Below are 14,260 nucleotides of genomic sequence, written 5' to 3'. Positions count from 1 at the left end.
GTGCCTGAAACGCTAGCTGCCACCCAACATTAGACAGAAGAAGAAGATGGCATTGAACAGCCAATCATGTCGCAGGGTGAGAGGTAGGCGGGGCTTAAAGATGTTCGGAGCAGAATGTCAACAAAGCTGAAACGAGGGACAGGGACACTAAAGGAAACTCAAAACTTACCAGCTCAAAGCAGAGTCGTTAGTCTGACACTGAGTCGACCCTGCGTTAACTATTAACTTCATACACTTCGTTCACTAACTTTCCCCGGAACCGGTTCACTAACTTTCCCCAGGACCGGTTCACTAACTTTCCCCAGAACTGGTTCAATAACTTTCCCCAGGACCGGTTAACTAACCTTCCCCAGAACTGGTTCAATAACTTTCCCGGGGACCGGTTAACTAACTTTCCCCAGGACCGGTTCACTAACTTTCCCCAGGACCAGTTCACTAACTATCCCCAGGACCGGTTCACTAACTTTCCCCAGGACCAGTTCACTAACTTTCCCCAGGACCAGTTCACTAACTATCCCCAGGACCGGTTCACTAACTTTCCCCAGGACCAGTTCACTAACTTTCCCCAGGACCGGTTCACTAACTTTCCCCAGGACCAGTTCACTAACTTTCCCCAGGACCGGTTCACTAACTTTCCCCAGGACCAGTTCACTAACTTTCCCCAGGACCGGTTCACTAACTTTCCCCAGGACCAGTTCACTAACTTTCCCCAGGACCAGTTCACTAACTTTCCCCAGGATCAGTTCACTAACTTTCACCAGGACCAGTTCACTAACTTTCCCCAGGACTAATTCACTAACTTTCCCCAGGACCGGTTCACTAACTTTCCCCAAACAGAGTTTAGACAAACAGCTCCGTCTGACACCCGGAGCCGAGCTCCTCTGCGTGCACATACTACACTTCAGCCTCCTCTGCTCCGGGCTTCCCATGGTCCTGATGCCCCGGAGACTATGGAGTGATTAAACTAATAAATGATAGAAGTCCTGACTCTGAAGTATTCTGTGACTCAGCACTCAGAGACCTTTAGATTCAGAGTCAGACGACTCAAACATGCAGGCCGTGAACTCTCTCTTGACCTGTCAATCAAAGAGTTAGGCCACGCCCACACAGTCCTGAGAAATACTCAGATTTAATCTGATATTTCATGTGAATTTTAAATATTCCATTTACGTTTCGAGCGCCTTTAAGCCTCCCTCTCTGCTGCACATATGCTGCGCTCTAATGCTCTAATGCATGTTATGTGTATGTTTTCCACATTATTATTATTATTCTCATTATTACAATGAGGTTTAAGTTCACCGTCATGATAATGGGTTGAGCAGAGAGGTTTCAGCACTCCACGGTCTGAATCAAGGTCACCACAGCACGATTCCCCCATTTATCTTGGGATTATCTGGCCTGCCTGTATGCGTGTAATTTTTCGTGCACGCGTGTGACCATTTTTCCTCCTGTGCCGGCTTAGTGCATCATGCCACAGCTGGACGACACATGGGCACATCTGTCAGTGCTGTGAAGTAGAACCTTTTCCAGCAAGGGCAGGCAATCTTTCTCATTTCCCTTGAGTTTTTTTGGGGCCCCAATTTTGTATTTTTTTTTCTTCCCCCCCTTCTTGTTTTCCACGGAGACCCTATGAAAATGTGCAACACCAAAAAATGCTATTACTTTTCAAGAGGCTATTACCGAGGTGTCGGTGGCAGCGGCACTGATATGAATGTGTTTGTCTTTTATAGAAACTGGAGTTAGACCGCTTCATGCTCTACGCACACGGACCGGATCTGTGCCGGGAGTCGGACCTGCGACACGCCATGGCCAACTGCTTTGAGGCTCTTATCGGTGAGATTCCCACCAGACACAGATAAAAGCGGAGCTGATGGCTGCACGGGGGAACACGGAAAGACAAATGCATTTTGAGTGAACTAAATATGTAAATCTACTCCTTTAGGAATAGATTTACATAGACTGAAAACAAATACCATCTCTCTCCTCTCGTACAAACACAACACAAGAGCAGGAGGGGGTCCCGTACTCTATTTTTACTACGCTGCTGCTGCTTAGCTGGACTTTGCAGGAGCGGATTTATTAACAAAGCTGAAATAGACTTACAGGGAACTCCTGCACGTTTCATCCTGGGTGCTTATTTCACTTCTGTTGGTTGTGAATAAATTCTCTGTTTTAGATATTTTGCTAATTGGTCACATGGATTCCTCAACTAGCAGCCGTCAGAGAGGCTGTAATGGTTGCAACGTAATGTCTAACACAGGACTTCCACCAGATCCGTGTCCGGTCTGTCGACGATCCATCAACACCCACTGGTTGCATTTTCAGAACGCAGCATGGAGCAGGACAGCCGGATAGCTGGAATCATGTGACCGAATCAAGGATTCTCCTCCTCCTCCTCTCCTCATCCATGTTGTCTTTCTGGTCCTCTGAAAACCTCTGACATTATGGTAGCGGCTGAATTGATGGAGAACCTGGCCTCCTTTTCTGACTTGTCATGGATCGCTGTGACCTTGAGGAACAGAAAAGTCTGGAATCTCTGCAGACTGCTGCAGAACAGGTAGGAGAGCTGCAAATCAAGCAAGTCTGATCAAAGGACATCTAGTGAAAGTTGCCATAGTTGTTAGCAGATTATTTAAAGTGTCTGCAAACATTCAGAAGGAGATTAAAGTGGCAGAGATGGACTTATTCGGTTGAGGCATGAACGACCAGAAACTCCTGTTCTCTTGAAAGTTACTAGACTCAAGTAATCGTGCAGAACACAGCTTCACTGTCCGTCTCCAATCTGCTGAATCAAGGATTCTCCTCCTCCTCCTCCTCCTCCTCTCCTCATCCACGTTGTCTTTCTGGTCCTCTGAAAACCTCTGACCTGTTGACTCCAGGCCTGGCTCCGCTCATCATGACGGTTTGTTGTTGTAGTTAAGTGAAATACGATCTGGTGATAACACAGAGTGTTTTATTCTGAATATTATTCGGATGTTTTCATTTTGTTTTGGTGAAACCTGACTTCCTGTCCCGCTCCATCTGCTCTGTTGAGATTGACAGAAGCCTTGCGTATCTGATCCGGAGGGCTCCGACCTGCCGGATCTGAGACCTAGCAGGATCTAGTGGAAGTTAACACATCGACTAGAATAGAAACCTATCAGATCTGATGCTGTGACGGAATCAGAGACGTATCTAGTCTCTAGCATCATAAAGAAATGAAAACAAACAGATACAGACTCATTGCTCATTTCCTTTCCTTTCCCAAACACTGGGTTTCATTGTCTGGGAGCATTGTCTTTCGAATCCCAAATTATGAAAGAAGCCTCTTCATGACTTACTAAAGCAAACCAGACCGTCAGTGACGAGACTGACAACTCTTATAATGTAATTTTAGCGCCTCGTTCCGCTGTGAGGGGGTAGGTGTCAGACCAGACGACTGACAGCATGCTGAAGAAGAGGAAGAGCTTTTTTTATCTTCTTCACACTGAGTGAAACTATTGACTGTTAAAGGAGCAGGATGAGATGATTCATCTGAAATCACATGTTCAGGACGAGCGCGGCGAAGCAATGAGAGATCACTCGCCAAAAGGAGCTTTAATGTGTGTGATGCAAACATTGTGTTAGGTGATAAGGAAGTATCCAAAATGCTGTGTCATAGATTTACAGGAAGTAAAGTACAAAGGCCGAATTCCAGCAGATCCGTGTCCGGTCTGTCTCTGATCCGTCACAGCACCAGATCTGGATTCTATTCTAGTCAATGTGTTGACTTCCACTGGATCCTGCTCGGTCGGAGTCCTCTGGATCAGATACGCAAGACCTCTATTTTTGCCGGATACTGGAGCACGACGCATCAATCTCAACAGAGCAGATGGAGCGGGACAGGAAGTCAGGTTTCACCAAAACAAAATGAAAACATCCGGTTAGTTTTCAGAATAAAACACACCTGAATTGCTCCCTCTGTTGTCCAGAGGTGTGTGAATGTGTACGAATGAGATTAGCTAATACTGATGGTCCCTTACTGTAGCAGCCTCTACCATCAGTGAGTGACTGGGTATGAATGGGTGAATGTGACGAGTAGTGTAAAAGAGCTTTGAGTGGTCAGAAAGTCTAGAAAAGCGCTATATAAGTACAAGTCCATTTACCATTGACAGAATAGACCGATTATCAAACTAGCTTCCAGTAGAGCCTCGCTGATGTTCGATCTCTGAGGCTGATATCAGTTTTAGAGGGTTAAATTTACAGGTTCATGATGAGTGAGATAGTTAGACACAGATAGACTTACGGCCAAATTCCACTAGATCCGTGTCCGGTGTCGTCTCTGATCCGTCATGGCTCCAGATCTGATAGGTTTCTATTCTAGTCAATGTGTTGACTTCCACTGGATCATGCTCCATCTCTGATCCGGCAGATCAGAGCCCTCTGGATCAGATACACAAGACTTCTATTGTTGCTGGATGCAGGAGCACGCCGCATCAATGTCAACAGAGCAGATGGAGCGGGACAGGAAGTCAGGTTTCACCAAAATAAAAAGGAAAACATCCAGTTAATTTTCAGAATAAAACACTGTGTTATCACCAGATCGTATTTCACTTAACTACAACAACAAACCAAAGTCATGATGAACGGAGCCAGGCCTGGAGTCAACAGGTCAGAGGTTTTCAGAGGACCAGAAAGACAACATGGATGAGGAGAGGAGGAGGAGGAGAATCCTTGATTCAGTGGATCAGAGATGGACAGTGAAGCTGTGTTCTGCACGATTACTTGAGTCTAGTAACTTTCAAGAGAACAGGGGGTTCTGGTTGTTCGTGCCTCAACAGAATAAGTCCATCTCTGCCACTTTAATCTCCTTCTGAATGTTTTCAGACACTTTAAATAATCTGCTAACAACTATGGCAACTTTCACTAGATGTCCTTTGATCAGACTTGCTTGATTTGCAGCTCTCTTACCTGTTCTGCAGCAGTCTGCAGAGATTCCAGACTTTTCTGTTCCTCAAGGTCACAGCGATCCATGACAAGTCAGAAAAGGAGGCCAGGTTCTCCATCAATTCAGCCGCTACCATAATGTGCTTTGAATAAAAGTAGGTCTTTTAATAGTTCATCTGAGCGCTCTCTGTGTGTGTGGTAAGCTGTGTAAATAGCTGCAGTGGATCTCCCATTAGGCCGTGGAAACATTACACAGCTTTATTGATCTCAGGAGATGTGGTTTGACCTCTGGCTGGACAGACAATCCCCAGAGCCCTGCTTCACTTCTTTACCCACACCACACACACACACACACACACATACACACACACACACAGGCTAGCTATTCATCTCACCAGCACTTCTGTGATAGAGTTTGTGCAGTGATTAGGACCCGGCGCTGGAAACTCACTCACACAAAACACACAAGATTCTCTCGACAGAGACGGTCTCCCTCTCCCCCCACCCCCCGTCCAACCCCAACGGGCAGCGCTAAGCCTCGCCTCGCCTCGCCTCGCTCTCCGAGAGAGCTGCAGACTCGGCAGCTTTCCACATCTTATCACCATCTTGATTGAACCAGTTCAGCCATCTCCGCGCTCCCCGATGATAGATACAGAAAGTGGGTGGCTTTAAAGAGATCTTCTGTGTTTCCCTTCACCACCTCCCCCCCCCTCTAAACTGAAACAGTAGTGCGCAGAGAGCGACAGAGGGAAAGTGCTGACTGGCACCACCGCAGCCCCCTGCTGGCCCCCGAGGCCCCTGTTCTTGTTACGGGTTCATAATCGGCAGAGACGGGAGTCGTAATCTCATCTGTCCCGTCGCTGTCGCTGCTTCATTTCTGCACACATCCGAGCGAGGCAGCAGGACCGTGACACTGGGTGCCTCTGTCTTTCTTCCCCTCCCTCTCTCTTCTTCTTCTTCTTCTTCTTCTTCTTCTGCGTCTTTGTCAGAATTCAACTTAATAAAAGTGATGAATAAACAGGGATGCTGGTATAAAAGGACCTCTGAGAAAACTGCTGTCAGAGAGCACCCCTGTGGTGATGGGTTTTAGATTGCTAACTCAAAAATATCACCCTCCCCTTTCTTTACCATAGACACACTCGCTGAGGGGCAAAAACATGCACACACACACACACACACACACACACACACTCCGGAGACGTACAAAGTCACTTGCATTGCGAATGCTGTCTGATGTTGCCTCTGTTCTTTCACAGAAGCTTTTGTCATCTTCATTTCAGCTGCTTCTTTTTTTTCTTTATAGCTCAAACGCCTCCTTTAAGACCTTGTCGTTGAGCCGTCTATCTGCCTTCCACCCTCCGCCCTCCCCCACGTCTCTGACTTACTCTTTATGTCCCTTCGCGTTCCTCCGCCGCTCTCTCTGTTCCCCCCCTCTGTGATCTAGAGTTTGGGTGTTATTAGGTGACAGATGCGCCACGCAGATGATGAGTCATCCTGTCACTCTGTCATCTCCCCCCTTTTCTCCTCTTCTCTCCCTCTCCCCGCCCTCTCTCGCCAAGTGCCGCGTTCCTCTCCCTACAACACAAACTCAGATCGCTCGCACGTGCCGCAGGTAAAGGTACGAGGGGGCACACAAACGCTGTCACTTCATCCTCACGCTCGCCTGACAGAGACGTCAAACTGCCACTTTCCCCCCAAAAAAAGCAGCAGGCGCCACATCAACAGATATACACTCTCAGACCTGTCACTAACTTGTTTTCTAAAGGTAGCATCACTTTTTTGATGCCTTTTCCTTCCATTTTAACACGCCTTTCTTTTTTTTTTTTCCTCCCTCCACTTTGCATCCGCGTTGAATTCAAATGCGAATCCCTTTTTCTGAGAGCTCTGATGGAATATGACATGCTCATAATATTTTCCAAGGCCCCGGCAGATAGCTTTAACGGCTTACTATGCATGTTTTCTGACCTTTGTTTTATTTGTTTCTCTGCCACGCTGACCGTTGAACCTGGGCTTTGTTGGAAATGGCAGATAATCTCCTGCTTTGCATGGGCGATGCTTTTTTTTTTTTTTTTCTCCTCTCTCTTCCCCTCTCCCTCTCCGCCGGAGCTGGAGAATGTGTCTATCTGCTCACCCTGAGGCAGGGCCATTCTGCAGCTCGAGACAGAAGAGAGAAAGAAAAAGGGAGAGAGAGAGGGAGAGAGCAGTGGAGGAATGGAAAGCAAAGGCATCTGCAATGCAAATGGGTGCCCTGCAACCCTGAATAATTCAAAGTGTTGAATGGAAATCTTGCTTTTCTGATCCCCTGTCATTAACTTCTGCCGGAGTGGGCCATTCTCATTTGGGCTCTTTTGGCCTGCGCACCTCCCATTCTCTTCCTCCCCCCCCTTTTCTCCCTCTCTCACCCTCTGTACTTTACCTCTTTAGAAACCACTCTTTCTCTCTTTCATAGAAACTCTGAAACGCCTGTTGCCCTGCCGTTCTTTCCCCTTGCAGGTCCTCTCTGCTGATAAGCCACATCGCTCCCCCTTCCTACCGAACTGTTTGAAAAGAAACAGAGAGAAGAAGAAGAAGAAGAGAGGCCCCACTCTGTTTTTATGGCCCTAATTTCCTTGTACAGTTGATCTGTGGATTATACGCTGCCAGCAGCCATGGGGGATACAGATGGTGAACCTTTGTGAGGGCCCTCTCTAAGCTCTTCCTATTAAAAGAACGGAGAGAAAGGATTATCTCTCACTTGCTGAATATCAGATTCATACACAATGCAGCCGGTGTATTCATTGAGTGAGTGCTGCTCCCTTTGTTAATTGCTGCGATGGTAGCAGTGCAGGAGTTCTCGCCCGCCCTCCTTTCCTCATTTTTGAAAACTAAGACGTTTGATGTTCCAGTGCCTTCCTTTGTCGCAGCTGTGGCCAAATTCTATTCTCCTTGTTTTGCTTTTATTATTATTATTTTTTCTATTTAATGTGTTGCTTTCCGTGTCCGTCTGCTGCTTCAGCCCCCATCGAGAGCTGAGAGCGAGCGGCTTAATATATTATTTGATGGATTAGAGCCTGAGCGTTTTTGAATAATTCATTCTAGGTTATTAATGTGACTGTCAGCCGCTGGTGTTTCATATGCCCCTGACTCTGGGTTTTTATTGGTCACTGAAAGCCCACAGACATTGGAATTCTATTCCTAAACATAACACTGTACAGTCGGCGAGGCTGTCTGAATTAGACTTGTGACAGATGTGGAGATTCATTAGTGGCTGGCCTTCTCGAGCCATGACTGATATTCTCCTCAAAGTACGGCAAGAGAACTTTGTTTGAGTTTGTTCTCTCTGACCTGTTTCAAGTTTGTGATTGATAACTGCAGGGTCTGGCTCCATGAGGCTTTGGTTCCCTTTTAGGGTCCAATTAAAGAAACAATCCAGACTCATTAACCTCACAGACTTTTTTGTTATTCCATCAATTAATCCATTTTTATTTATATATCCCCAATTTGTTACAAATCTTATCTTAAGATGCCTTAAAGATGACAGGTCAAGACTGTGATATATGTTTATATTATTAACAAAGACCCAACATCAAAACAGGATCAGATCCAGTCCCATCTGACAGACAGGACTCAGTCTGATCTCATCTTAATCCACCATGAGCAGAGCACTTTGCAGCATTCAGCAAGTTACAGTGGCAAGGACAAACTTCCTTTAACAGGCAGAAACCTCCAGCAGGACCAGACTCATGTTAGACACACATCTGCTGAGACCGTGTTGGAGAGAGGGATAGAGGGAGAGGAAGAGAGAGAGAGATGATAGTGGGGAGACGGATCGTAGTAGTTGTAGCAGCTGGAGTCTGGCAGAAACCTCAAGCAGGACCAGACTTATGTTTGACAGACATCTGCAAGTTATAGGGGCAAGGGTAAACTTCATTTAACAGGCAGAAACCTCCAGCAGGACCAGACTCATGTTAGACACACATCTGCTGAGACCGTGTTGGAGAGAGGGATAGAGGGAGATGAAGAGAGAGAGAGAGATGATAGTGGGGAGACGGATAGTAGTAGTTGTAGCAGCTGGAGTCTGTCAGAAACCTCAAGCAGGACCAGACTTATGTTTGACAGACATCTGCAAGTTACAGTGGCAAGGACAAACTTCCTTTAACAAGCAGAAACCTCCAGCAGGACCAGACTCATGTTAGACACACATCTGCTGAGACAGAGTTGGAGAGAGGGATAGAGGGAGGTGAAGAGAGAGAGAGATGATTGTGGGGAGACGGATAGTAGTAGTTGTAGCAGCTGGAGTCTGGCAGAAACCTCCAGCAGGACCAGACTCATGTTTGACAGACATCTGCAAGTTATAGGGGCAAGGGTAAACTTCCTTTAACAGGCAGGACCAGAGCAGGACCAGACTCTGACCTTCTAAGTATTCTATAGGTCTAATATTAACAGTATAACAGTGGTAATAAGGGTGAAACTGGTATTAGCAGTTGTAGCAGCAGCAGGCTGCCTGTTCCAATGATCCAGAGGAACCTACGAGACAAGGGAGCACAGGGACCTTCAGAAAGATCCGTGGTTAGTAACTTTAATGGGACAGGAAGTTAGTGATATGCACGCAGAGAGAGGAGAGAGAGGGAAAGACAGGATGCCAGTGTGTCAGTCTAAGCCTATAGCAGCATAACTAAGAGCTGGTCCAAGCCTGATCCAGCTCTAACTATAAGCTTTATCAAAAAGGAAAGTTTGAAGCCTACTCTTAAAAGTAGAGAGGGTGTCTGCCTCCCGGACCCTGACTGGTAGATGATTCCAAAGGAGAGGGGCCTGATAACTGAAGGCTCTACCTCCCATACTACTTTTAAAGATTTTAGGTACGACGAGCAGGCCTGCATGCTGGGAGCGTAGAGTTCTAGAGGGGTAATAAGGCACTATGAGCTGTTATAGAGGAACAAATAGCAGCAGCTTGGCTTAGAGCACTCCAAAGATCACTGAAAGGATGCAGATTTTTTAACATGTAACGTATTTTATCAAGTCTTTCTTGGTGTGTTAGTTTTGGAAAGAGGGAGGAATTTGCTCTAACAAGAATCCCAGTGAAGAAATCATAACTAAGGTTGCAGCAGCTCAGTTTAACCTGCCTCCCGTCGCTTGGTTCAATCTTTTCATTTTGTCAACATTGTCAAAATGGAGTTCCACATCAGTGATATTTAGTTTTCCCTCGGCAGCTTTACATTCAAATGCAATCTCCTGTTTCTTACTCGGCCTCCTTGCAAGAGTTAACACCTCAGAGTCTGCTGGAGCTCCACGTCTGCAGAGTGCATGATGTGACTGCACGATGAGAAGCTAACATGTAACCGCCGGTGGACTTGGCCGGCCGTCTTTGTGCGCCGCTGTGTGCATCCATGATGTCAGCTGCAACTTCGCAGCCTGATGGAGCGAACGGCAACGCACTGATCTCCGTTTAATGATTGCAGCAAGTTGTGCGATTGATTGGATCGCTTTGGGGCAGATCTTTTTTTTTTGCACGGACAGCCGCCTTGTCAGAAGCACTCTTGCTTGAATTAACTACATTTCTTGGTTTCTTCATCCAGTGGGCCTTTGATTGACACCAAAGATGCTTTGAGGTTTTTTTGTACCTGTTTAAATCTCCTGAGGCTCTCCTGGTTTCTCCCTCTGCTTACCTTCCACCCTCTCCTTCTCCCTTTAGTTGAAGTTTTGAAAACCTAATAAGAAGCTAAAAACTTTGAGTTTAAACTACCTACATTTAGAGAACTTTCTGAATCTGATGTGTCATCAGAACTCCAAGAAAGTCCGCCTCCCAGCCGCACCCACACCCCCCTTCTAGCCTCAGCGCTCAAACACATGAATGCATTATGAGTGATAGTTGAAAGGCATTCAGAACTTAGTCCTGGGAGGCGGCTCTCATCCTCTCACAGATGGTCCCCAGAGGAAACATCTGCTACGTAGCAGAAGCAAGAACTGAGCTCTCCATTATGGTGAAACCACAAATCTCAGAGCTGATGCTTAGCGGAAAGCATCCTGTGAAGAACCGCTCCTCCTCTCCAGAGCCTGCTGCGGTCAACCTCAGCGAGGCGCTCGCCCCGTCACGCCTGGGCTACTGATAGACATCTGTGAGGGCTTCAGTGGCCTGCTGTGTTTATGGAGCTCATATTTATAGATGTTGACTTGTAGGCGTATTATATGTGGGTTTTGATGGTCATCAGATGTTTGAGGAAGGACTGTTTAAAGGAGCCTGACCCAGATTAATACTGGTACGGCTTTCATTGTGGAAAACTTCACAGATCTCAGTTTTTACTGAAACTTTAAGCTGATCCAAAACTATGGTATACTCATATTTGACTTTTAATCAGTTTTAAATTAAACCAGTCTGTATTTATACAACAATTACAAAGATAAGGAGAGTGAGAAAGAGAAGAAGAGAAGAGACTCTGGATCTTAGACTGTCTTTTAGACACAGAGATGAGGACAGATGCATGAAACCTTTCAACTTGAATAGATCAGATCTTTATCGTCATTGTTGTGAAACATTGACAAGCAGTTTAGCACCTCTTCGAAAATAGCAGCACAGAATTTAACAATTAAAACAACACAATATGACAATAGAAATAAAAACAAGGCAGGCTAAAATTAAGCTAATAAAATAAAATAAATTAAAGCCAAAAGCGGCGATGAACGGGCCCTCGCACAAGCCCCGCCTGATTTGGCTTAGGCTGAAACTGTGAGCATACCCGTGCAGTTATCAGCATAGTGTACATTGTAGTACTGCATGTCACCAGTAGGGGATCCTGTGACTTAAATGATGTTCTGAAGGATTGTTCATCACAGATCATTATAGAAAGAGTTCTGATCACAAGCATGGTAAAAGCAGGATCTGAGAGTAAATACTGCTTGGGTCCATTAGGTGGTGCTAATGTTTCCAGTTTTTGGCAGATTGCCCAGAGAAGCTCCAGTTTTGACAGGCTGCCATGCCCACAGTTTTTAGATTTCGCAAAATGTTCCAAAAATCTTTGAATCGTAATGTGTCTTTTATAGAATATGCTTTGTTTGGACTGAATTGGAGAAAAACCCTAGGACTAGTTAGTAGAAGTATGCACCCTTATTTGGGCACCATTTTTCACAAAGCTAGGTGGCGCTTATCCTGTTGATTTTAGGATATGGGTGCAAGAGGCTTTTTGGTGCGTCCTGATGCTCTGAATATTCATGTCTGAAATCATGCACATAGCTAAAAAAAAACTCTATGGGCAGAGTTATTTTACCCTTTTTTAAATCCTCTAGGGGGCGCAATGGTGCAGATTTTTGAATTATATTGGACGAGAGCCCCAAAATAAAGAAATGGGATGCTTGGCTGATGCGTGTGGCTGATTTGGTGAGATTTCATGCATTTTGAAGCCCCCCAAAAATCCATTTCCTGTTTATGGCGAGACATGTGCTTTTAATGCACCGCCTGAAAGTCTGCCACGCCCACAATTTATAGATTACGCAAAATTGTTCCAATATCTTTGAATCGTCAATGTGTCTACTATAGAATGTGCCTTGTTGGGACTGAATTGGAGGAAAACCCTAGGACTAGTTTGTACAAGTATGCACCCTTATTTGGGCGCCATTTTTCACATTCAAAGCTAGGTGGCGCTCTTCCTGTTGGTTTTAGGATATGGGTGCAAGAGGCTTTTTTGTGCGTCCTGATGCTCTGAATATTCATGCAAGTAGCTAAAAAAAACTCTATGGGGAGGGTTATTTTACCCTTTTTTTAATCCTTTAGGGGGCACTTTGGAGCAGATTTTTGAATTTCATTTGGACGAGAACCCCAAAATATAGAAATGGGATGCGTGTGGCTGATTTGGTGAGATTTCATGCATTTTAAAGCCCCCAAAAGACCATTTCCTGTCTAGGGTTAGACATGTGCATTTGATGCTTCGCCTGAAAGTCTGCCACGCCCACAATTTTTATATTTCATAACATTTTTCCAATATCTTTGAATCGTCAATGAGTCTACTGTAGAATATGCCTTGTTGGGACTGAATTGGAGGAAAACCCTCGGACTAGTTTGTAAAAGTATGCACCCTTATTTGGGTGCCATTTTTCCCATTCAAAGCTAGGTGGCGCTCTTCCTGTTGGTTTTAGGATATGGGTGCCAGAGGCTTTTTTGTGCGCCCTGATGCCCTGAATATTCATGTCCGAAATCGTGCATGTAGCTAACAAGAAACTCAATGGGGATGTTTATTTTAGGCTTTTTTTAATCCTTTAGGTGGCGCTATGGAGCATATTTTTTAATCATATTGGTCGAGATCCCCAAAATATAGAAATTGGAAGCTTGTGGCTGATTTAGTGAGATTTCATGCATTTTAAAGCCCCCCAAAAATCCATTTCCTGTTTATGGAGAGACATGTGCATTTAATGCACCGCCTGAAAGTCTGCCACGCCCACAATTTTTAGATTTCACAAAATGTTCCCGATATCTTTGAATCGTCAATGAGTCTACTATAGAATGTGCCTCGTTAAGACTGAATTGGAGGAAAACCCTAGGACTAGTTCCCAGAAGTATGCACCCTTATTTGGGCGCCATTTTTCACATTCAAAGCTAGGTGGCGCTCTTCCTGTTGGTTTTAGGATATGGGTGCAAGAGGCTTTTTTGTGCGTCCTGATGCCCTGAATATTCATGTCCGAAATCACGCATGTAGCTCAAAAAAATCTCTACGGGGAGGGTTATTTTACCCTTTTTTAAATCCTTTAGGGGGCGCTATGGAGCAGCTTTTTGAATTATTTGGGATGAGAGCCCCAAAATATAGAAATGGGATGCTTGGCTGATGCGTGTAGCTGATTTGGTGAGATTTCGTGCATTTTAAAGCCCTCAAAAATCCATTTCCTGTTTATGGCAAGACATGGGCTTTTTTTACACCACCTGAAAGTCTGCCACGCCCACAATTTTTGATTTCACGAAATGTTTCCGATATCTTTGAATCGTCAGTGTGTCTACTACAGAATGTGCCTCGTTAGGACTGAATTGGAGGAAAACCCTAGGACTAGTTAGTAGAAGTATGCCCCCTTATTTGGGCGCCATTTTTCACATTCAAAGCTAGGTGGCGCTCTTCCTGTTGGTTTTAGGATATGGGTGCATGAGGCTTTTTTGTGCGTCCTGATGCCCTGAATATTCATGTCCAAAATCGTGCATGTAGCTAACAAAAAATTTTATGGGGAGAGTTATTTTACCCTTTTTTCAATCCTTTAGGGGGCGCTATGGAGCAGCTTTTTGAATTATTTGGGACGAGAGCCACTGAATATAGAAATGGGATGCGTGTGGCTGATTTGGTGAGATTTCATGCATTTTAAAGCCCTCAAAAATCCATTTCCTGTTTATGGCAAGACATGTTTT

At 45.2% G+C, this 14,260-nt stretch overlaps 1 protein-coding gene across 1 annotated transcript in view; it reads left to right on the top strand.

Moving 5' to 3' along the window:
- The window catches only part of drosha (drosha ribonuclease III), a 185,543-nt gene that overhangs the window by 84,329 nt on the left and 86,954 nt on the right, over nucleotides 1–14,260 (top strand). The window contains 1 exon segment of the mRNA XM_034706399.1: nucleotides 1,731–1,833. Within this exon segment, the coding sequence (XP_034562290.1) occupies nucleotides 1,731–1,833 (103 nt within the window).

Source organism: Notolabrus celidotus, chromosome 17, assembly GCF_009762535.1.
Source record: "Notolabrus celidotus isolate fNotCel1 chromosome 17, fNotCel1.pri, whole genome shotgun sequence".
Lineage (NCBI taxonomy): Eukaryota > Metazoa > Chordata > Actinopteri > Labriformes > Labridae > Notolabrus > Notolabrus celidotus.
Note: the sequence above shows the minus strand (reverse complement) of the source record. Positions and strands in the feature narration are given on the sequence as shown.